General features: G+C 44.8%; 2 protein-coding genes across 6 annotated transcripts in view; one reads left to right on the top strand and one right to left on the bottom strand.

Annotated features, from left to right (window-relative positions):
* Positions 1–15934, bottom strand: part of LOC124018858 — a 292551-nt gene that overhangs the window by 99342 nt on the left and 177275 nt on the right. The gene's annotated exons all lie outside the window — the stretch shown is intronic.
* LOC124018853 (NLR family CARD domain-containing protein 3-like) overlaps positions 1–15934 on the top strand; it is a 111947-nt gene that overhangs the window by 41901 nt on the left and 54112 nt on the right. Inside the window, exons 7-11 of one of the 4 annotated variants that reach the window (XR_006835688.1) lie at positions 2316–2489; positions 8222–8395; positions 14277–14323; positions 14849–15435; positions 15526–15603. The exons of 1 other annotated variant lie outside the window; for it this stretch is intronic. Coding sequence is in view for 2 of the 3 variants with exons in the window: in XM_046334147.1 (XP_046190103.1) it covers positions 2316–2489; positions 8222–8395; positions 14277–14323; positions 14849–15372 (919 nt within the window). In the remaining variant the exon portion in view is untranslated. 2 more of the 4 variants (XM_046334147.1, XM_046334149.1) reach the window with 2 other exon arrangements.

Below are 15934 nucleotides of genomic sequence, written 5' to 3'. Positions count from 1 at the left end.
GGTGTATTTGGAGGGCCAGTTTGTCAGGATGACGTCTATGAGGGTGCCCTTGTTTACAGAGTTAGGGTTGTACCTGGTGGGTTCCTTGATGTTTTGTGTGAGATTGAGGGCATCTAGCTTAGATTGTAGGACTGCCAGGGTGTTAAGCATATCCCAGTTTCGGTCACCTAACAGAACAAACTCTGAAGCTAGATGGGGGGCGATCAATTCACAAATGGTGTCTAGGGCACAACTGGGAGCTGAGGGGGGTCGGTAGCAGGCGGCAACAGTGAGAGACTTATTTCTGGAGAGAGTAATTTTCAAAATTAGTAGTTCGAACTGTTTGGGTATGGACCTGGAAAGTATGACATTACTTTGCAGGCTATCTCTGCAGTAGACTGCAACTCCTCCCCCTTTGGCAGTTCTATCTTGACGGAAGATGTTATAGTTGGGTATGGAAATCTCTGAATTTTTGGTGGCCTTCCTGAGCCAGGATTCAGACACGGCAAGGAAATCAGGGTTAGCAGAGTGTGCTAAAGCAGTGAGTAAAACAAACTTAGGGAGGAGGCTTCTGATGTTGACATGCATGAAACCAAGGCTTTTTCGATCACAGAAGTCAACAAATGAGGGTGCCTGGGGACATGCAGGGCCTGGGTTTACCTCCACATCACCCGGGGAACAGAGAAGGAGTAGTATGAGGGTGCGGCTAAAGGCTATCAAAACTGGTCGCCTAGAACGTTGGGGACAGAGAATAAGAGGAGCAGGTTTCTGGGCATGGTAGAATATATTCAGGGCATAATGCGCAGACAGGGGTATGGTGGGGTGCGGGTACAGCGGAGGTAAGCCCAGGCACTGGGTGATGATGAGAGAGGTTGTATCTCTGGACATGCTGGTTGTAATGGGTGAGTGGGGGGGGGTGGGACAAAGGAGGTAACAGGGGTATGAAGAGTGGAACTAGGGGCTCCATTGTGAACTAAAACAATGATAACTAACCTGAACAACAGTATACAAGGCATATTGACATTTGAGAGAGACATACAGCGAGGCATACAGTAATCACAGGTGTTGATTTGGGAAAGCTAGTTAAAACAGTAGGTGAGGCTAATCAGCTAGCACAACAAACAGCAGGTAAAATGGCGTTGACTAGGCAACGGGGCCGACAGATAAAACAAACAAGCAGAATGGAGTACCGTGATTAATGGACAGTCCAGCGTGCATCAGCTATGTAGCCAAGAGATCAGTGTCCAGGGGGCAGCGGTGGATGGGCAGGGAAGCTGGACTGGCGAGTGTTATCCAGGTTAAAAAAACTAACAATGACTAAATAGCTTGTAGCTAGTTAGCTGGTTAGCGTCTGGAGGTTCTTGAGTATGTTTTGTTGTAGTCTCTGTTATTGGTAATGGTGAGAGGTTAACATGTTTTGTTGTAGTCTCTGTTATTGGTAATGGTGAGAGGTTAGCATGTTTTGTTGTAGTCTCTGTTATTGGTAATGGTGAGAGGTTAACATGTTTTGTTGTAGCCTCTGTTATTGGTAATGGTGAGAGGTTATTATGTTTTGTTGTAGTCTCTGTTATTGGTAATGGTGAGAGGTTAGTATGTTTTGTTGTAGTCTCTGTTATTGGTAATGGTGAGAGGTTAGTATGTTTTGTTGTAGCCTCTGTTATTGGTAATGGTAAGACGTTAGCATGTTTTGTTGTAGTCTGTTATTGGTAATGGTGAGAGGTTAGCATGTTTTGTTGAAGTATCTGTTATTGGTAATGGTGAGAGGTTAGAGTGTTGTGTTGTAGCCTCTGTAACTTTCTCACTCATTATTATTAATGATTTGTTAATGATTTGTATTAGTCATGGCATCATCAGGATTAATTAGTAGTGTTTAGAAACATTTTATCTACTCTCTTAGACAGAATATTACTCATCATACACCATTCAGTTTCTATTGGGCAAAACACTACCAAAACAAACTGCAAATGAGTCAATGTCACCTCATATGAAACATTTGATCTCAAATCCAAAATGCTGGAGTATAGAGTCACATTTAAAATGTCAGCTTCACTGTCAAAATAGATATGGTGTTGGCTTTATTCTCAATACAATCTAAGTCTGATACCTCACTGTCTGTCGTTTGACTGATACTGCTTTTTAAACTGGTCTGATCAGTGCTCAAATATTTGTAGTATACATTTTTCTCTCTACAATAAATATTATGATCATTTATAATCATGAAACATTCCTTCATTTATGAAAAGCTGATGAATCTGAACGTTAAAAACAAATATACTGCCACTATTTTCGCCACCAAGAATATCAGTGTGATTTTAATATGAATTGACTCTTTGCAGGCTGTCAGGCTGTCTAGTCACAGAGGAAGGCTGTGCTTCTCTGGTCTCAGCTCTGAGGTCAAACCCCTCACACCTGAGAGAGCTGGATCTGAGGAACAATGACCTGAAGGATTCAGGAGTGAAGCTGCTCTCTGCTGGACTGGGGAATCCCCGCTGTAAACTGGAGACTCTGAGGTCAGTATTCCTGTAGTTGGTCAACAAGTGATAACTGTTCACCAGATCCACATGTGTTTACCAGGCACACATAGTCCACACCATATGTGTTTGGACAGTGAATTGTAGTTTTACATTTGGTGCTATTCTCCAGCATTTTGGATTTGAGATATAATGTTTCATATTAGGAGACAGTACAGAATGTCACCTTTTATTTAAGGTTAATGGTGAGAGGTTAGCATGTTTTGTTGTATCCCCTGTTTAGAGAAAAATATTTATTATTGAAAAACTTTTTGAATCAATGTATTTATTTTCACATTAGTATAACATTATGACCATACAAATCTTGGAGACGGAAGATGAATATATATGTTCTTTGAGAGAATAAGCCAATTGCATCTGCAATTGTCCCTCTACACGACTTGTGTTAATTTAACAGTGTGTTTGTGAAGTCATGATGATCTCTTTGCAACAACAAGTGATAACTAATCAACAGATCCACATGTGTTTACCAGGCACACATAGTCCACACCATATGAGAGGTTAGCATGTTTTGTTGTAGCCTCTGTTATTGGTAATGGAGAGAGGTTAGCATGTTTTGTTGTAGCCTCTGTTACTGGTAATGGTGAGAGGTTAGCATGTTTTGTTGTAGCCTCTGTTATTGGTAATGGTGAGGTAATGGTGAGAGGTTAGCATGTTTTGTTGTAGTCTCTGTTATTGGTAATGGTGAGAGGTTAGCATGTTTTGTTGTAGTGTCTGTTATTAGTAATGGAGAAAGGTTAGCATGTTTTGTTGTAGCCTCTGTTATTGGTAATGGTGAGAGGTTAGCATGTTTTGTTGTAGCCCCTGTTATTGGTAATGGTGAGAGGTTAGTATGTTTTGTTGTAGCCTCTGTTATTGGTAATGGTGAGAGGTTAGTATGTTTTGTTGTAGCCTCTGTTATTGGTAATGGTGAGAGGTTAGGTTAGTATGTTTTGTTGTAGCCTCTGTGTTTTGTTGTAGCCTCTGTTATTGGTAATGGTGAGAGGTTAGTATGTTTTGTTGTAGCCTCTGTTATTGGTAATGGTGAGAGGTTAGTATGTTTTGTTGTAGCCTCTGTTATTGGTAATGGTGAGAGGTTAGCATGTTTTGTTGTAGCCTCTGTTATTGGTAGTGGTGAGAGGTTAGTATGTTTTGTTGTAGCCTCTGTTATTGGTAATGGTGAGAGGTTAGTATGTTTTGTTGTAGCCTCTGTTATTGGTAATGGTGAGAGGTTAGCATGTTTTGTTGTAGCCTCTGTTATTGGTAATGGTGAGAGGTTAGCATGTTTTGTTGTAGCCTCTGTTATTTACATTTACATTTAAGTCATTTAGCAGACGCTCTTATCCAGAGCGACTTACAAATTGGTGCATTCACCTTATGACATCCAGTGGAACAGCCACTTTACAATAGTGCATCTAAATCTTTTAAGGGGGGTGAGAAGGATTACTTTATCCTATCCTAGGTATTCCTTAAAGAGGTGGGGTTTCAGGTGTCTCCGGAAGGTGGTGATTGACTCCGCTGTCCTGGCGTCGTGAGGGAGTTTGTTCCACCATTGGGGGGCCAGAGCAGTGAACAGTTTTGACTGGGCTGAGCGGGAACTGTACTTCCTCAGTGGTAGGGAGGCGAGCAGGCCAGAGGTGGATGAACGCAGTGCCCTTGTTTGGGTGTAGGGCCTGATCAGAGCCTGGAGGTACTGAGGTGCCGTTCCCCTCACAGCTCCGTAGGCAAGCACCATGGTCTTGTAGCGGATGCGAGCTTCAACTGGAAGCCAGTGGAGAGAGCGGAGGAGCGGGGTGACGTGAGAGAACTTGGGAAGGTTGAACACCAGACGGGCTGCGGCGTTCTGGATGAGTTGTAGGGGTTTAATGGCACAGGCAGGAAGCCCAGCCAACAGCGAGTTGCAGTAATCCAGACGGGAGATGACAAGTGCCTGGATTAGGACCTGCGCCGCTTCCTGTGTGAGGCAGGGTCGTACTCTGCGGATGTTGTAGAGCATGAACCTACAGGAACGGGCCACTGCCTTGATGTTAGTTGAGAACGACAGGGTGTTGTCCAGGATCACGCCAAGGTTCTTAGCGCTCTGGGAGGAGGACACAATGGAGTTGTCAACCGTGATGGCGAGATCATGGAACGGGCAGTCCTTCCCCGGGAGGAAGAGCAGCTCCGTCTTGCCGAGGTTCAGCTTGAGGTGGTGATCCGTCATCCACACTGATATGTCTGCCAGACATGCAGAGATGTGATTCGCCACCTGGTCATCAGAAGGGGGAAAGGAGAAGATTCATTGTGTGTCATCTGCATAGCAATGATAGGAGAGACCATGTGAGGTTATGACAGAGCCAAGTGACTTGGTGTATAGCGAGAAATAGGAGAGGGCCTAGAACAGAGCCCTGGGGGACACCAGTGGTGAGAGCGCGTGGTGAGGAGACAGATTCTCGACACGCCACCTGGTAGGAGCGACCTGTCAGGTAGGACGCAATCCAAGCATGGGCCGCGCCGGAGATGCCCAACTCGGAGAGGGTGGAGAGGAGGATGTGATGGTTCACAGTATCGAAGGCAGCCGATAGGTCTAGAAGGATGAGAGCAGAGGAGAGAGAGTTAGCTTTAGCAGTGCGGAGCGCCTCCGTGATACAGAGAAGAGCAGTCTCAGTTGAATGACTAGTCTTGAAACCTGACTGATTTGGATCAAGAAGGTCATTCTGAGAGAGATAGCGGGAGAGCTGGCCAAGGACGGAACTTTCAAGAGTTTTGGAGAGAAAAGAAAGAAGGGATACTGGTCTGTAATTGTTGACATCGGAGGGATCGAGTGTAGGTTTTTTCAGAAGGGGTGCAACTCTCGCTCTCTTGAAGACGGAAGGGATGTAGCCAGCGGTCAGGGATGAGTTGATGAGCGAGGTGAGGTAAGGGAGAAGGTCTCAAAAATCAAAATCAAATCAAATCAAATCAAATTTTATTTGTCACATACACATGGTTAGCAGATGTTAATGCGAGTGTAGCGAAATTCTTGTGCTTCTAGTTCCGACAATGCAGTGATAACCAACAAGTAATCTAACTAACAATTCCAAAACTACTGTCTTATACACAGTGTAAGGGGATAAGGAACATGTACATAAAGATATATGAATGAGTGATGGTACAGAGCAGCATACAGTAGATGGTATCGAGTACAGTATATACATATGAGATGAGTGTGTAGACAAAGTAAACAAAGTGGCATAGTTAAAGTGGCTAGTGATACATGTGTTACATAAGGATGCAGTCGATGATGTAGAGTACAGTATATACATATGCATATGAGATGAATAATGTAGGGTAAGTAACATTATATAAGGTAGCATTGTTTAAAGTGGCTAGTGATATATTTACATCATTTCCCATCAATTCCCATTATTAAAATGGCTGGAGTTGGGTCAGTGTCAATGACAGTGTGTTGGCAGCAGCCACTCAATGTTAGTGGTGGCTGTTTAACAGTCTGATGGCCTTGAGATAGAAGCTGTTTTTCAGTCTCTCGGTCCCAGCTTTGATGCACCTGTACTGACCTCGCCTTCTGGATGATAGCGGGGTGAACAGGCAGTGGTTCGGGTGGTTGATGTCCTTGATGATCTTTATGGCCTTCCTGTAACAACGGGTGGTGTAGGTGTCCTGGAGGGCAGGTAGTTTGCCCCCGGTGATGCGTTGTGCAGTCCTCACTACCCTCTGGAGAGCCTTACGGTTGAGGGCGGAGCAGTTGCCGTACCAGTCGGTGATACAGCCCGCCAGGATGCTCTCGATTGTGCATCTGTAGAAGTTTGTGAGTGCTTTTGGTGACAAGCCGAATTTCTTCAGCCTCCTGAGGTTGAATAGGCGCTGCTGCGCCTTCTTCACGACGCTGTCAGTGTGAGTGGACCAATTCAGTTTGTCTGTGATGTGTATGCCGAGGAACTTAAAACTAGCTACCCTCTCCACTACTGTTCCATCGATGTGGATAGGGGGGTGTTCCCTCTGCTGTTTCCTGAAGTCCACAATCATCTCCTTAGTTTTGTTGACGTTGAGTGTGAGGTTATTTTCCGGAAATGGTCTGGAGAAGAGAGGAGGGGATAGGGTCAAGCGTGCAGGTTGTTGGGCGGCCGGCCATCACAAGACACGAGATTTCATCTGGAGAGAGAGGGGAGAAAGAGGTCAGAGCACAGGGTAGGGCAGTGTGAGCAGAACCAGCGGTGTCGTTTGACTTAGCAAACGAGGATCGGATGTCGTCGACCTTCTTTTCAAAATGGTTGACGAAGTCATCTGCAGAGAGGGAGGAGAGGGGGGGAGGAGGATTCAGGAGGGAGATGAAGGTGGCAAAGAGCTTCCTAGGGTTAGAGGCAGATGCTTGGAATTTAGAGTGGTAGAAAGTGGCTTTAGCAGCAGAGACAGAGGAGGAAAATGTAGAGAGGAGGGAGTGAAAGGATGCCAGGTCCGCAGGGAGGCGAGTTTTCCTCCATTTCCGCTCGGCTGCCCGGAGCCCTGTTCTGTGAGCTCGCAATGAGTCGTCGAGCCACGGAGCGGGAGGGGAGGACCGAGCCGGCCTGGAGGATAGGGGACATAGAGAGTCAAAGGATGCAGAAAGGGAGGAGAGGAGGGTTGAGGAGGCAGAATCAGGAGATAGGTTGGAGAAGGTTTGAGCAGAGGGAAGAGATGATAGGATGGAAGAGGAGAGAGTAGCGGGGGAGAGAGAGCGAAGGTTGGGACGGCGCGATACCATCCGAGTAGGGGCAGTGTGGGAAGTGTTGGATGAGAGCGAGAGGGAAAAGGATACAAGGTAGTGGTCGGAGACTTTGGAGGGGAGTTGATATTGGTAATGGTGAGAGGTTATCATGTTTTGTTGTAGTCTCTGTTATTAGTAATGGTGAGAGGTTAGCATGTTTTGTTGTAGTCTGTTATTGGTAATGGTGAGAGGTTAGCATGTTTTGTTGTAGCCTCTGTAACTCTCTCACTCATTATTATTCATGATCTTTCTCAATCATGGCAGTCACAGGCTTGATGTTGTTATTGTGTTCAAAGAATATGGGACCAACTTGTGACTACTTTAATAGTCTATGAGTGGTCAGAAATCTTATGACTTCAAATAGGGGGACTAGATACACAAAGGGCTAGATACATTAAATTAAGTGCTTTTATTTTTCTAAATGTTGAAATGAAAATACCCTCAAATAAATGTTGACATTATATACTGTCACCTCATGTGAAACATTTGATCCCAAGTCCAACATTTTGGAGTATAGAGACACATGTAAAATGTTTGTTTCACTGTCAAAATAGATATGGTGTGGACTGTATACTCAATACAATCTAAATCTGATACCTCACTGTCCAAATAGATATGGTGTGGACTGTATACTCAATACAATCTAAATCTGATACCTCACTGTCTAAATAGATATGGTGTGGACTGTATACTCAATACAATCTAAATCTGATACCTCACTGTCAAAAAAGATATGGTGTGGACTGTATACTCAATACAATCTAAATCTGATACCTCACTGTGTGTCTTTTGACTGATACTGCTTTTTAAACTGGTCTGGTCAGTCTACTATAATATTTGTACTATACATGTTTCTCTCTACAAGTAATATTATGATAATTTATAATAATGATACATTCATTTATGAATAGATATGACAGGTTTCAGAACACCGATATATCTGAATATGTTGAATATGTCACCACCAAAGAATAGCAGTGTGGTTTTAATATGATTTGACTCTTTGCAGGCTGTCAGGCTGTCTGGTCACAGAGGAAGGCTGTGCTTCTCTGGTCTCAGTTCTGAGGTCAAACCCCTCACACCTGAAAGAGCTGGACCTGAGCTACAATCACCCAGGAGACAAAGGAGTCAGACTGCTCTCTGCTGGACTGGAGGATCCACACTGCAGACTGGAGAAACTCAAGTATGTAGAGGGTTTATGTCAATGTTCACATTCTTAACTTCTTGACTGCCCATCCCTTAAACGGGATAATTGTCATCAGCAACCGCTGAATAGCATAGCGCCTCAGTCAAATAATATTACAAAAAATATTCATATTCATGAAATCACAAGTGCAATATTGCAAAACACAATTTAGCCTTTTGTTAATCCACCTGTCATCTCATATTTTGAAATTTTGCTTTACAGCGAAAGCAATCCAAGCTTCTTATCGATCGCATGATAAAACATTAAGTACACTTAGATTCAGGTAGCTTGGTCACGAAAATCAGATTAATCGTTTACCTTTGATGATCTTCGGATGTTTTCACTCACGAGACTCCCAGTTACACAACAAATGTTCCATAAAGATTATGTTTAGATTCAAAATACCTCCGTTTGTTTGTCGCGTTATGTTCAGAAATCCACAGGAAAGAGCGGTCACAAAAACGCAGATGAAAATTCCAAATAGTTTCCATAATGTCCACAGAAACATGTCAAACGTTTTTTTTATAATCAATTAGCCTGTGGGCTATGCGATTTCAAACAATCTACAGTTTTTGTTTTAAAGAAGCTACTTCAAATGTACTTTAGTGAAAGCTTCCCCAGCTTCCCCAGCCTTATGGACACGCCTATGCCTTCTAATTGTGGCATAAACACAACCAGTCATTATGTTTTCATCTGATTGTCAAACAATCACTTAACCAAGGCGCTCCTGTAGCCTACCTGCACACATTCCTCAGGTTGTTTTTAAAATATATAATCAATAATATATCAACCGCAAATGTCTTTCACAGTAGGAGAGGGAAAAACAATAGCTGTCCATATTCTGTTGCGCGAGCAAAACTCATGTGACCACTTGACACAATGTCATCGTTCTGGCTCATTTTTCAAAATAAAAGCCTGAACCTATGTCTGAAGACTGTTGACACCTGGTTGATATCCCTTTAAATGGAGCAATGTGAGGCTATGGAACATGTATACTACTTCCGGCGCCGACAGAGATGGCCGCCTCGCTTCGCGTTCCTAGGAAACTATGCAGTTTTTTGTTTTTTTTACGTGTTATTTCTTACATTGGTACCCCAGGTCATCTTAGGTTTCGTTACATACAGTCGAGAAGAACTACTGAACATAAGAGCAGCGTCAACTCACCATCAGTACGACCAAGAATATGACTTTCGCGAAGCGGATCCTGCGTTCTGCCTTTCACCCAGGACAACGGAATGGATCCCAGCCGGCGACCCCAAAAAACAACTTTGAAAAAGGGGAAAACGAACCGGTCCTCTGGTAGACTCCGGAGACGGGCACATTGTGCACCACTCCCTAGCATTCTCCTCGCCAATGTCCAGTCTCTTGACAACAAGGTTGATGAAATCCGAGCAAGGGTAGCATTCCAGAGGGACATCAGAGACTGTAACGTTCTTTGCTTCACGGAAACATGGCTCACTGGAGAGACGCTTTCGGAGACGGTGCAGCCAGCTGGTTTCTCCACGTATCGCGCCGACAGAAACAAACATCTTTCTGGTAAGAAGAGGGGCGGGGGCATATGCTTTATGGTTAACGGGACATGGTGTGATCATAACAACATACAGGAACTCAAGTCCTTCTGTTAACCTGATTTAGAATTCCTCAAAATCAAATGTAGACCGCATTATCTACCAAGGGAATTCTCTTCGATTATAATCACAGCCGTATATATTCCCCCCCAAGCAGACACATCGATGGCTCTGAACAAACTTTATTTGACTCTTTGCAAACTGGAATCCATATATCCGGAGGCTGCATTCATTGTAGCTGGGGATTTTAACAAGGCTAATCTGAAAACAAGACTCCCTAAAGTTTATCAGCATATCGATTGCGCAACCTGGGCTGGAAAAACCTTGGATCATTGCTATTCCAACTTCCGCGACGCATATAAGGCCCTGCCCCGCCCTCCTTTCGGAAAAGCTGAGCACGACTCCATTTTGCTGATCCCTGCCTACAGACAGAAACTAAAACAAGAAGCTCCCGCGCTGAGATCTGTTCAACGCTGGTCCGACCAATCTGATTCCACACTCCAAGACTGCTTCCATCACGTGGACTGGGATATGTTCCGTATTGCGTCAGACGACAACATTGACGAATACGCTGATTCGGTGTGCGAGTTCATTAGAACGTGCATTGAAGATGTCGTTCCCATAGCAATGATTAAAACATTCCCAAACCAGAAACCGTGGATTGATGGCAGCGTGAAACTGAAAGCGCGAACCACTGCTTTTAATCAGGGCAAGGTGACTGGAAACATGACCGAATACAAACAGTGTAACTATTCCCTCCGCAAGGCAATCAAACAAGCTAAGCGTCAGTATAGAGACAAAGTAGAATCTCAATTCAACGGCTCAGACACAAGAGGTATGTGGCAGGGTCTACAGTCAATCACGGATTACAAAAAGAAATCCAGCCCAGTCACGGACCAGGATGTCTTGCTCCCAGGCAGACTAAATAACTTTTTTGCCCGCTTTGAGGACAATACAATGCCACTGACACTGCCCGCAACTAAAACATGCGGACTCTCCTTCACTGCAGCCGACGTGAGGAAAACATTTAAACGTGTCAACCCTCGCAAGGCTGCAGGCCCAGACGGCATCCCCAGCCGCGCCCTCAGAGCATGCGCAGACCAGCTGGCTGGTGTGTTTACGGACATATTCAATCAATCCCTATCCCAGTCTGTTGTTCCCACATGCTTCAAGAGGGCCACCATTGTTCCTGTTCCCAAGAAAGCTAAGGTTGCTGAGCTAAATGACTACCGCCCCGTAGCACTCACTTCCGTCATCATGAAGTGCTTTGAGAGACTAGTCAAGGATCATATCACCTCCACCCTACCTGACACCCTAGACCCACTCCGATTTGCTTACCGCCCAAATAGGTCCACAGACGATGCAATCTCAACCACACTGCACACTGCCCTAACCCATCTGGACAAGAGGAATACCTATGTGAGAATGCTGTTCATCGACTACAGCTCGGCATTTAACACCATAGTGCCCTCCAAGCTCGTCATCAAGCTCAAGACCCTGGGTCTCGACCCCGCCCTGTGCAACTGGGTACTGGACTTCCTGACGGGCCACCCCAGGTGGTGAGGGTAGGCAACAACATCTCCACCCCGCTGATCCTCAACACTGGGGCCCCACAAGGGTGCGTTCTGAGCCCTCTCCTGTACTCCCTGTTCACCCACGACTGTGTGGCCACGCATGCCTCCAACTCAATCATCAAGTTTGCGGACGACACAACAGTGGTAGGCTTGATTACCAACAACGACGAGACGGCCTACAGGGAGGAGGTGAGGGCCCTCAGAGTGTGGTGTCAGGAAAATAACCTCACACTCAACGTCAACAAAACTAAGGAGATGATTGTGGACTTCAGGAAACAGCAGAGGGAACACCCCCCTATCCACATCGATGGAACAGTAGTGGAGAGGGTAGCAAGTTTTAAGTTCCTCGGCATACACATCACAGACAAACTGAATTGGTCCACCCACACAAACAGCATTGTAAAGAAGGCGCAGCAGCGCCTCTTCAACCTCAGGAGGCGGAAGAAATTTGGCTTGTCACCAAAAGCACTCACAAACTTCTATAGATGCACAATCGAAAGCATCCTGTCGGGCTGTATCACCGCCTGGTACGGCAACTGCTCCGCCCTCAACCGTAAGGCTCTCCAGAGGGTAGTGAGGTCTGCACAACGCATCACCGGGGGCAAACTACCTGCCCTCCAGGACACCTACACCACCCGATGTTACAGGAAGGCCATAAAGATCATCAAGGACAACAACCACCCAAGCCACTGCCTGTTCACCCCGCTATCATCCAGAAGGCGAGGTCAGTACAGGTGCATCAAAGCTGAGACCGAGAGACTGAAAAACAGCTTCTATCTCAAGGCCATCAGATTGTTAAACAGCCACCACTAACATTGAGTGGCTGCTGCCAACAAACTGACTCAACTCCATCCACTTTAATAATGGGAATTGATGGAAAATGATGGAAAATATATCACTAGCCACTTTAAACAATGCTACCTAATATAATGTTTACATACCCTACATTATTAATCTCATATGTATATGTATATACTGTACTCTATATCATCTACTGCATCCTTATGTAATACATGTATCACTAGCCACTTTAACTATGCCACTTTGTTTACATACTCATCTCATATGTATATACTGCAGTCAATACCATCTACTGTATCTTGCCTATGCCGCTCTGTACCATCACTCATTCATATATCTAATGTACAGATTCCTTATCCCCTTACACTTGTGTCTATAAGGTAGTAGTTTTGGATTTGTTAGCTAGATTACTTGTTGGTTATCACTGCATTGTCGGAGCTAGAAGCACAAGCATTTCGCTACACTCGCATTAACATCTGCTAACCATGTGTATGTGACCAATAACATCTGCTAACCATGTGTATGTGACCAATAACATCTGCTAACCATGTGTATGTGACCAATAACATCTGCTAACCATGTGTATGTGACCAATAACATCTGCTAACCATGTGTATGTGACCAATAACATCTGCTAACCATGTGTATGTGACCAATAACATCTGCTAACCATGTGTATGTGACCAATAACATCTGCTAACCATGTGTATGTGACCAATAACATCTGCTAACCATGTGTATGTGACCAATAACATCTGCTAACCCTGTGTATGGGACCAATAACATCTGCTAACCATGTGTATGTGACCAATAACATCTGCTAACCATGTGTATGTGACCAATAACATCTGCTAACCATGTGTATGTGACCAATAACATCTGCTAACCATGTGTATGTGACCAATAACATCTGCTAACCATGTGTATGTGACCAATAACATCTGCTAACCCTGTGTATGGGACAAATAACATCTGCTAACCATGTGTATGTGACCAATAACATCTGCTAACCATGTGTATGTGACCAATAACATCTGCTAACCATGTGTATGTGACAAATAAAATGTGATTTGGTTTGATTTGATGGAGTTTTCAAAATAGAAGCAACTTCCTGGTTTGATTTTTCTCAGGGTTTCGCCTGCAATATCAGTTCTGTTATACTCACAGACAATAGAGTGTTTAGAGTGTTTTCTATCATAATCTGTCAATTATATGCGTATTCTAGCATCTGGTCCTGAGGAATAGGCCTTTACTTTTCTTAACATAAAAATAGTGCTCCCTAGCTTCAAGAGGTTTTATCACCACTTGGACAAAGTTATATGCTGACTGGGTGTGAGTGTGTGTCCTGTGTGTGTGTGTGTCCTGTGTGTGTGTGTCCTGCGTGTGTGTCCTGTGTGTGTGTGTGTGTGTGTGTGTGTGTGTGTGTGTGTGTGTGTGTGTGTGTGTGTGTGTGTGTGTGTGTGTGTGTGTGTGTGTGTGTGTGTGTGTGTGTGTGTGTGTGTGTGTGTGTGTCCTGCGTGTGTGTGTGTGTGTGTCCTGCGTGTGTGTGTGTGTGTGTGTGTGTGTGTGTGTGTGTGTGTGTGTGTGTGTGTGTGTGTGTGTGTGTGTGTGTGTGTGTGTGTGTGTGTGTGTGTGTGTGTGTGTGTGTGTGTGTGTGTGTGTGTGTGTGTCCTGCGTGTGTGTCCTGTGTGTCCAGTGTGTGTGTGTGTGTGTGTGTGTGTGTGTGTGTGTGTGTGTGTGTGTGTGTGTGTGTGTGTGTGTGTGTGTGTGTGTGTGTGTGTGTGTGTGTGTGTGTGTGTGTGTGTGTGTGTGTGTGTGTGTGTGTGTGTGTGTGTGTGTGTGTGTGTGTGTGTGTGTGTGTGTGTGTGTGTGTGTGTGTGTGTGAGTTCAGGTGTATCCCTCAATGACTGTCTGTTCTTCTGCTTACCGCTACAGTGTGGAACATGGTGGAGAGAACAGAATGAAACCTGGACTTAGAAAATGTGAGTGTTGACTGCTGTGAAGAATATGACTAAGAATAAGTCTTAATTCAAGTTAAGTCAAAGTCAAAGACCACCATCATTACTAACTTGGTTATATTAAATATCAGCTGTAGTTCTACAGAAGCAGAAATCAGGGACACCAAAGATTACAAAGAGTTGCTTTGAGTGTGTGTGTGTGTGTGTGTGTGTGTGTGTGTGTGTGTGTGTGTGTGTGTGTGTGTGTGTGTGTGTGTGTGTGTGTGTGTGTGTGTGTGTGTGTGTGTGTGTGTGTGTGTGTGTGTGTGTGTGTGTGTGTGTGTGTGTGTGTGTGTGTGTGTGTGTGTGTGTGTGTGTAATTAATAGGAATAAGTGTGTTTTATATTACCATACAGTATAACATATGATCATTCAACAAGTCTCAAGTTACCTTAACTTCTCCTTTTGATACCTAGAAACATCTACATTAAATGAATTAGTGAAAAGTGAGTTAACATTCTAATGTGAATGATGATGATTTCTAATATTGTGTCTGGTTTCATCCATCAGATGTCTGTGATCTCACACTGGACCCAAACACAGTAGACAGATGCCTCTCTCTGTCTGAGGAGAACAGAAAGGTGACATGGAGGAGAGAGGAACAGCCGTATCCTGATCACACAGAGAGATTTGAGGACTGTGGACAGGTGCTGTGTAGAGAGGGTCTGACTGGGCGCTGTTACTGGGAGATAGAGTGGAGTGGGAGAGGGGCTGATATAGGAGTGACATATAAAGGAATCAACAGGAGAGGAAGGGGTCTTGATTGTTGTCTTGGATGGAATGACAAGTCCTGGAGTCTGTTCTGCTCTCACAACAGTTACATTGCCTGGCACAATGAGAATCCCACTACCATAGTCGTCCCCTCCTCCAGCTCCCACAGAGTAGGAGTGTATCTGGACTGGCCAGCCGGCACTCTGTCCTTCTATAGAGCCTCCTCTGACACACTGACCCACCTGTACACATTCACCTCCACATTCACTGAGCCCCTCTATCCTGGGTTTAGGGTTCATGATGATTCCTCAGTGACTCTGTAAATAATAACCTTAAACACATACACACACACACTACACTCACACACTGGACACACAAACACACAGGACACACACACACACACACACTGGACACACACACACACACACACTGGACACACACACACACACTCACACACTGGACACACAAACATACAGGACACACACACACAAACACACAGGACACATACACACACGCTGGACACAGACTCAGACTGACACATACACACACATACATATTGGCACACACACACACTGGACACACACAAACACACAGAGGACACACACACTCACATACACAATCACACAGCGGACACACACAATCACACAGAGGACACACACTCACTGACACACACGCTGGACACTCACACACACAGGACACACACAGAGGGCACACACTGACACACACACACACATTTACACGTAGAGGACACACACACACAGTGGACACACACTAGACACACACACACACACACGGAGGATGCACACACTGAGACACACACACACAGGACAAACACACACATACTGTTGGGTTTATTTTTTTGTTCAGCATAAGCTACGGACAACG

This window comes from Oncorhynchus gorbuscha, unplaced genomic scaffold (genome assembly GCF_021184085.1).
Source record: "Oncorhynchus gorbuscha isolate QuinsamMale2020 ecotype Even-year unplaced genomic scaffold, OgorEven_v1.0 Un_scaffold_584, whole genome shotgun sequence".
Lineage (NCBI taxonomy): Eukaryota > Metazoa > Chordata > Actinopteri > Salmoniformes > Salmonidae > Oncorhynchus > Oncorhynchus gorbuscha.
This window is presented reverse-complemented; position numbering and strand designations above follow the sequence as displayed.